At 52.6% G+C, this 8,161-nt stretch overlaps 2 protein-coding genes and 1 long non-coding RNA gene across 3 annotated transcripts in view; 2 read left to right on the top strand and 1 right to left on the bottom strand.

Moving 5' to 3' along the window:
* LOC137905197 (WAS/WASL-interacting protein family member 2-like) overlaps positions 1-3,439 on the top strand; it is a 3,634-nt gene extending 195 nt beyond the window's left edge. Inside the window, exons 2-8 of the mRNA XM_068749407.1 lie at positions 155-306; positions 413-668; positions 767-847; positions 1,107-1,733; positions 1,809-2,021; positions 2,096-2,197; positions 2,471-3,439. Of these exons, the coding sequence (XP_068605508.1) occupies positions 259-306; positions 413-668; positions 767-847; positions 1,107-1,733; positions 1,809-2,021; positions 2,096-2,197; positions 2,471-2,511 (1,368 nt within the window). The 5' untranslated portion in view covers positions 155-258 and the 3' untranslated portion in view covers positions 2,512-3,439. The remainder of the gene's footprint in view (positions 1-154; positions 307-412; positions 669-766; positions 848-1,106; positions 1,734-1,808; positions 2,022-2,095; positions 2,198-2,470) is intronic.
* Positions 3,440-3,792: 353 nt separating this feature from the next.
* On the top strand, positions 3,793-7,934 carry utp18 (UTP18 small subunit processome component). The gene is made up of 13 exons (XM_068750146.1): positions 3,793-4,087; positions 4,232-4,374; positions 4,571-4,666; positions 4,735-4,802; positions 4,881-4,987; positions 5,137-5,262; positions 5,345-5,519; positions 5,628-5,728; positions 6,154-6,244; positions 6,340-6,463; positions 6,571-6,745; positions 6,823-6,965; positions 7,778-7,934. Exons 1-13 carry the CDS (start codon positions 3,860-3,862, stop codon positions 7,800-7,802), a joined length of 1,602 nt encoding a protein of 533 aa, XP_068606247.1. The 5' UTR covers positions 3,793-3,859; the 3' UTR covers positions 7,803-7,934.
* LOC137905872 (uncharacterized) lies at positions 4,414-5,056 on the bottom strand. The gene is made up of 3 exons (XR_011105861.1): positions 4,925-5,056; positions 4,718-4,818; positions 4,414-4,601 (listed from the first exon to the last, which is right to left on the bottom strand). It is a non-coding gene; the product is annotated as an uncharacterized lncRNA (long non-coding RNA).
* Positions 7,935-8,161: the final 227 nt, after the last annotated feature.

Genomic DNA, 8,161 nt, shown 5'->3' with positions numbered 1-8,161 from the left:
TTAGCTTAGCAGCCAGTCTGGATTCAGGCCGGTGCTGATGATGCTAACTAGCAGCTAATTCCGCTACTTGACGGACATGAACTCGCAGCTTTTTGACAAAAAAAAAAAGACAATATTTAGAAACAATTTGTTTTTGTTTTTTTTAATTCATCAGCGTCCATTGTGTTCCTCCTGGTTCGGATCCGGACCAGGTCTGATGTGGTCCAACGTAAACCTGGAACTGAACAGAAACACTTCCTGTGTGTGAGCAGCTGCAGGATGCCCATCCCGCCCCCTCCTCCAGGTGGACCCCCCACCCTCAGCCAGGTAAACCGGAGCAGTGTCCCGTGGCGACGCGTCGTCATGGAGATGGATGTTTGTAAAATCTGACGTTTGGGGGGCGCATTCTGGATCACCCCCCCCCCCCCCCCAGGTCGACGCTGCCCCCCCTAATCTCAACACAGAGGACGCTGAAGGTCGCGGCGCTCTGCTGTCCGACGTCTGCAAAGGCACCGAGCTGAAGGCGGCGGCGGCGGTGAACGACGGCAGTGAGAGCCAGACCCCCCCCGCAGACCACCCGTACGTTCGCTTATACCAGTACCTGCACCAGCAGCCGAGCCAGCAGGGGGCGCCGTGCGAGGAGCTGCAGAGGACCGCCGGAGAACAGAGCTCCGCGCCGTCACTCGAGAGTAAGAGACAAACACATGAAAGGACAGCGTCCTGTCCTTTGATTCCGTCTGTCCTGTCCTTTCATTCCATCTGTCCTGTCCTCCTGTCTCACCTGCAGAGCCCAAAGGAGGCGGAGCCAGTGACGGCGCCGCTGGAAGCCCGTTGGCGGGCGGCGTTCCTAAACTGAGACCGGTTGGAGGTGAGCAGATTCAAACGAGTTATTTTCATTTATAATGAATGAATGAATGAATGAATGAATGAATTCTGCGTCGTCCGTCAGACTAAACCTTTAAATCTTTGAAACTAAATGTAAGTCCGGCGAGGAGCAGCATGGCTCCACCCATCAGCTCCCATTGATGGGGATCCGCCGTTTCTCTCTGGCTGTAATGGTCACATGTTGAACTTCACCCAATCAGAGTCGATCTCCACGTTCTTCAGCTTCTTAAACGTTCTTGCAGACGGTTCTACTGGACGTTCCCCCTCCACTCGAGCTGCAGCGCCCCGGCCCCCCAACCATCGCCGTGACGACACAGATAGCCCCTCCCCTCAGGCAACGTCACCAATGGAAACGTCCCGCACACATCGCCCCTCTCTTCCCAACCTGTCCTCCTCTCCCTCCCCCTCCTTCCCCTCCTCTGGCAGCATAAAACACTCCTCCTCTGCTCCCCCTCCTCCTCCTCTCAGTCGTCGTGGTAACGCCCCCTCCCCACCCGCTTCAGCTTACAACAGAGAGAAGGCCCTACCCCCAACCCCGAACAACACCCCACCCCTCCCATCCAAACCTCCCCCATCTCCTGGAAACAGCAGACGACCTCTGACCTCAGGGGGAAGCTCCGCCTCCACCTCCTCCTCCTCTCTGGCCCCACCCCCTCCACCATATCGCATCACTAATGGCCCGACAGGTGGTGGCGGGAACGAGGCGGCTCCTGAGCTGCCGCAACGTCACAACTCGCTGAGCAACAAGAGGACCGCCCCCTCCCCGGGAAGCCACACCCCCTCCAGAGGTCCTGCCCCGCCTCCCCCTGCCTCACCCACTCCCTCCACACAGGGCATCAACCGGCCTCCACCCCCCACTAGAGGAGTGGGTGAGTGTTGAACCCGCTGCAGAATGTAATCAGATTACATTTGTCCCACCTCCGACTGTTGCTCTCTCTCCTCAGCGCCGCCCGTCCCGAGCCAATCATCAAGAGCAGGTGGCAGGGAAGCCCCGCCCCCACCGCCACACAGGACACATGGTAGCCCTTCCCTTTCTTCTGACACCCCTGCTAGAGGAAAGCCTCCTCCCCCGCCCACCCGCACCCCCGCTGCTCCTCCCCCACCTCCCCCTCCTCTCCGTAATGGCCACTCCTCCTCGATCCCTCGGTCGTTTGTTGGTGAGTCTGTCTCCCCCCCCCTCCTCCATCGGTCTGACCTTTGACCTTTAAGTGTTTGTATCCATCCTCCTCAGATGATTTTGAGTCCAAGTACTCGTTTCATCCTCTGGACGACTTTCCTCCTCCGGATGAATATCGACACTTCGACAAAATCTACCCGAGCAAGGCCAGCAGAGGTACGCACACACACACACACACGCACACGCACACACACACACACGCACACACACGCACGCACACACACACACACACACACGCACACACACACACGCACGCACACGCACACACACACGCACGCACACACACACGCACACGCACACGCACACGCACGCACGCACGCACACACGCACACACACACACACTCAAGGCGAAGGAGATCAGCCACAGCTTTATCTGATCAATCATTTCAATCATTAACACAATTGGCTTCATTTGTTTGTTTGTTTCAGTGATTAGAGGAGCTCCGCCCCTTCCACCTGTCGGGAGGTGAACCAGGAAACGTCGTCACACACACACATCTGCCTTGTCTACCCTCACAGCTGATTGGCTGACTGCTGGAACCTGCCATCTTCTTTCACCTTTTACTTCTGATGTTTTTTTTTTGCACATGCACTTTTTTTCATTTAGCAAGACGAACATCCACAGCTTCATTTGTGTGGGCGTGTCTTAAGGTGTGTCTGTGGGCGTGGCTCTGTGACACATTAGGGGGTGTACGCCCAGGAAGGAACATGTTCAGTTTAACTTTTACTTAACTTCTTTCAGTTTGTTGAGAAGGATCATTTCTCTCTTGTCCATCCCATAATAGTCCTTTTTTTATTTTATATGTTGTCTATCTGGTTCCAAGATCATGTAAAAAAGTTATTGATGCATTTTAAAGCTAAAGCAGCGATAAATACAGCCGTCCAACCCACTCTCGTTATTCTGTCATCCTTCCTGCCTTCTTCCTTTCACTTGTCTTATAATAAACTTGTTGCTTGGATTTGAACTTTATCGTCATGACAACGGTGGTGTTTCCTCCCCGATCAGAGCTCCGGAGAAGAATCAGATTATTTCTTCAGTGTTGAGACTTTATTCAAAACAATGTGCTAATTCAACGTTCTCTGATCTTAAATGGGCTGTTCTAACGATCTCCAGGTATTTCTGGTGGAACTTTCTCAGCGGATTCACCTTTTTTTTTTTACATTTCATATTCTTTCGCATTCTTCTGCTGGAATGTTAAAATCTAATAAACATCTTCTCTGCACGTCAGGATTATTAAAATGCAACGTCCTTTTTGCCTTATGAACTGTTTGTCATTAAAAGCTTCTAAACGTGTTAATAGTCGTTAATAGTCGTTCTAACTGTAGCGCCGCTCTAGACGTCCCGGATTAACAGTTTACTGCTCTGTATTCTATCTGAAATAAAGTATTGATCATTCATTCCTTGTCTCTGATAAGTCTGACATTGTAGGTTTTTATTTTGGGACTCAAATATTATTTTAATATTAATGAATATAAAGCAGGAATAGAATGAGCATGGAAACAGATGGATGGTTGGTTTGTTTGATTCGTATTTGTAAAAAAAAACAAAAAGATAATTTTAGTTTTTTTAATTGTTATTTACCAAACTGTTTAACGCGTTTTGTGAGCGAATTAGTTTATCAATTAGATAAAAACGAATTGATTATTATATACTGTATGTTTCCAGTCTAGCGGGCTGTTTCTGTCGGTGACCGCTAGGGGGAAGACTTTAGTTTCCGGGTTCAGAGGTCATGTTACCGGAAACACGTGGACACAAGGCGTGAAGCGCGAGTTTCACGTTTCTGACCGTTTTAAAGGGCATCTTGGCGTCGGACGAACATGGAGGACACGAAGGACACGAAGGACATCGAGCTCCCGGCGGCGGAGGGACGAGCTCCGGCTAAAAAGAGGACGCGCCCGCAGAGGGTCGGCCCCGGAGAGGAGGCGCTGAAGCGGCAGAAGAACGCGAGGAGCCTGGCGGTGCTGGGGGAGGAGGACAGCTCGGTGAAGCTGCTGGAGGAGCTGGTGTTCGGTTCGGACGGCCAGCTGGTGGAGAGGCTGGTGGAGGTGAGTCCTCACCTGTCCGCCTAGTTACCCGCTAGTTATGCTAGTTATCTATACCCAATATTTACTTTAGGTATGCTAGCAGCCGTCACGTCACTATCCTGTTTTTTACTCTCTTTTTTGACGTCATTTCCTGTCCCTGGGCAGGCGGACGAGCAGCAAAGTAGAGCTCTACTCCTGGAGGACGACGTCGGGTCGGACAGATCGGAGTCTGAGGAAGATGATCAGCCGCGGCCCCCCAGGACCAAAGAGGCAGCCTGGGTGGATGAGGATGACGAGCTGGAGGAAGAGTGAGCAGCGCTGATTCAAAAAACTTTATTTATCCCCGAAAGATAAACAAAGAAAAACAACTTCCAGTGACTAAAACTGGAACAAACAAAAAAAACGGGAATTTAAAACCGTGGCTTAAGCTACGAAGCGGTTGTGGGCGGAGTCTCTTCTTCTGCCGTCGCTGCGAAATGTAACTGAGGCTGAAATGTGCTTCAGGGTGGACATGACGCATCGTTACCGTAGAGACCTGAAGAAAGGAGAGGCGGAGTCAACCATGTCCAAAAAGAAACTCCAGCAGCGGATGAAAGAGCAGTGGGTTCACACACCTGTACACGCGCCCTACCTGCACACGCACACGCTCACCTGCGGGTGTGTTTCAGGTTTCAGAAGGCGATGGGCGGAGCTCCATCGTGGGCGGAGAGCGGCCTCAAGAAGAAGAAGAAGAAAGGTCCAAATAGAGCCGCCTGTGGGAATAACATCCAGATGAAAGTTATTCACAAACAATAAAATGCGTTTCATCCTGAAGGTGATGATGAAGACGAGGATGAGGATGAAGACGAGGACGACGACCTTCTGAGGAAGACGGGGAAGTTCCTGGGGACTCCAGACAGGCTGCCCAGCGGGATCCTGAAGGTCGGTCCCTCCCTTCAACCAATCACAGCGCAGCAGGGATGACTGCACATGAACGTAGCTTCAGATTAGCATCAGTAATGCTAGTGAATGAATGTTTCTGCTGAGTCATCCCGTCCATGAAGCTAAATATCTGCTGTCTCTTGTCTCAGATGAAGAAGTGTCGTCATGCCAACAGCACGCGTCTCTCAGAGGACAGACTGACCACGGTTCAGTTCCACCCCTCCGCTCAGGTCGTCATGACGGCCGGCCTCGACCAATCACTCTCCCTCTTCCAGGTACGGCCGTCCAATCGGCTCTCTGTCGTGTGAGACCAGCCCGTAGGCAGGTGGAAACGATCCCAAATGATTCGCCCTTCAGGTGGACGGAAAGACGAACCTGAAGATCCAGAGCATCCACCTGGAGCGCTTCCCCGTCCACAAGGCGCGGTTCAGCCGGGACGGAGAGGCGGTGATCGCCACCGGCCTGAGGAACAAGATGTTCTACCTGTACGACATGATGCAGGGTCGGGTTACACCTGTCCACACGGTCAGAGGTGAGGGGCGGGGCCGGGGGAGGGGTTTATTCACCTCGGCGTGGCCGCCATCGTCATTGAGGATGGTGGCATGCTAACAGCTAGATGCTAACAGCCGTTTGTTTTCAGGTCTGAATGAAGCCAGAGTGAAGGAGTTCTCCGTGTGTCCTGAAGGAGGCGCACTGCTCCTCTCTGGAACCAACGGATACCTGCACCTCCTCACGCTCAAGGTAAGTCCCCCCCCCCCCCCCCCCCCGCTTTGTGATGTCACAAAGGTTTTAACCATGTTATCTCTTTAAATGTGTGTGTGCGTGTGTGTGTGTGTGTGTGTGTGTGTGTGTGTGTGTGTGTGTGTGTGTGTGTGCGCGTGTGTGTGTGTGCGTGTGTGTGCGTGCGCGTGTGTGCGTGTGTGTGTGCGTGTGTGTGTGTGTGTGTGTGTGTGTGTGTGCGTGCGTGCGTGTGTGTGCGTGCGTGTGTGTGTGTGTGCGTGTGCGTGTGTGTGTGCGTGCGTGTGTGCGTGCGTGTGTGCGTGTGTGTGTGCGTGTGTGTGTGTGCGTGCGTGTGTGCGCGTGCGTGTGTGTGCGCGTGTGTGTGTGTGTGCGTGTGCGTGTGTGTGTGCGTGCGTGTGTGCGTGTGTGTGCGTGCGTGCGCGCAGACGAAGGAGGTGGTCCGTAGCATGAAGATAAACGGTGACGTCAGCGGCGTCGCCTTCTCCCGCGATGGCAGCAAAGTCTTTGCTAGCTCTGGTACGTCCGTGTTTGACCTCCCGTGTGAACGTCCAGTCGGTCATGTGACCAACCTCCGTGCGTGTGTGTGTGTGTGTGTGTGCGTGCGCGTGCAGAGGAGGGGGAGGTGTACGTGTGGGACATGCGCAGCAGTCGGTGTGTTAACCGGTTTACAGACGATGGCTGCGTCCGGGCCACGTCCATCGCCGCCTCGCAGAACGGGCAGTACCTCGCCTGCGGGTAAGACGAGCATTCTGATTGGCCGATAGCAGGCTGGCTATGAATGATGATTGGTGCGTCTCTCACTGCTCTTTGATCCAGAGGGTTGATCAGGACTTCTGTTTCAGCTCTCACTCGGGTGTGGTCAACATCTACTCCCAGGAGGCGTGTCTAAATTCAGCCAATCCCAGGCCCCTGAAGGCCGTCATGAATTTGCTGACCTCTGCGACCTCTCTGACTTTCAACCCCTCGTCCGAGATCCTGGCCATCGCTTCCCACGCTGAAGACGAGGCCATACGACTGGTGAGACGCCGCTGGATGAAGACGACTGTGATTGGAAGAGAACGTTAACCCTTTGTGTCCCGGCTCCGCCCCCTCAGGTCCACCTGCCCAGCCTCACCGTTTTCTCCAACTTCCCCGTCTCTAAGAAGAAGATCATCTACCGAGCCGGCTGCCTGGACTTCTCCCCGCACAGTGGTTTCTTCTCATTGGCTAACAACAAAGGACACGCCCCTCTCTTCAGGTCAGACTGTACATTTAAAAAAGGGGGAGGGTTGTCTGGACTATGATTGGATCACGCTCACGTCCTGCCAGGTTAGCTAGCGTCCCTCGTACGTCCTACAGCGTTAGCTAGCGTCCCTCATACGTCCTACAGCGTTAGCTAGCGTCCCTCATACATCCTACAGCGTTAGCTAGCGTCCCTCATACGTCCTACAGCGTTAGCTAGCGTCCCTCAGATCCTACAGGGTTAGCTAGCGTCCCTCATAGATCCTACAGGGTTAGCTATTGTCCCTCATAGATCCTACAGGGTTAGCTATTGTCCCTCATAGATCCTACAGGGTTAGCTATCGTCCCTCATACGTCCTACAGCGTTAGCTAGCGTCCCTCAGATCCTACAGCGTTAGCTAGCGTCCCTCAGATCCTACAGGGTTAGCTAGCGTCCCTCATAGATCCTACAGGGTTAGCTATTGTCCCTCATACGTCCTACAGCGTTAGCTAGCGTCCCTCAGATCCTACAGGGTTAGCTAGCGTCCCTCATAGATCCTACAGGGTTAGCTATCGTCCCTCATAGATCCTACAGGGTTAGCTATCGTCCCTCACACGTCCTACAGCGTTAGCTAGCGTCCCTCAAACATGCTACAGCGTTAGCTAGCGTCCCTCATACGTCCTACAGCGTTAGCTAGCGTCCCTCATACGTCCTACAGCATTAGCTAGCGTCCCTCATACGTCCTACAGCGTTAGCTAGCATCCCTCATACGTCCTACGGCGTTAGCTAGCGTCCTAAAATGTTTAGATTGTTTACTGTTTACTCAAACGTGTTGTTTTTGTGTTCAGATTGCTGCACTACAAAGATTTCTGAGGTGGAGGCTGGATGGCGCCGATCTGACCTGCTACCAGGACCAGTCCACTGTTCCTTCATGTTCTGCTCCTGATGTCTGAAATGCATGTGTGGAAATATTAAAACCTTCTCAAGTATCATCATTTGAGGTTGTCCCAGAGGAAATGCTTCCGTAGTTCTGTAATCACCTACTGAGACGCGTCAGTGTGATGTTACACTGTTAGTAAAAATAAAATAAAAAATCCGATTTTTGGCCTTGAAGGACAGAGGCAGGAAAATATATTCCTCTGAGCTAATTAGTTAGCTCACTAAACCTTTGGTGCTATCAAATGAGAAGAGTCGTTCCTGTAGCTTTACATGTTAGCTACAAGCTAGCCACC

Source organism: Brachionichthys hirsutus, chromosome 16 (assembly GCF_040956055.1).
Source record: "Brachionichthys hirsutus isolate HB-005 chromosome 16, CSIRO-AGI_Bhir_v1, whole genome shotgun sequence".
NCBI lineage: Eukaryota > Metazoa > Chordata > Actinopteri > Lophiiformes > Brachionichthyidae > Brachionichthys > Brachionichthys hirsutus.
The sequence above is the reverse complement of the archived record's forward strand: the minus strand, read 5'-3'. Positions and strand labels throughout refer to the sequence as shown.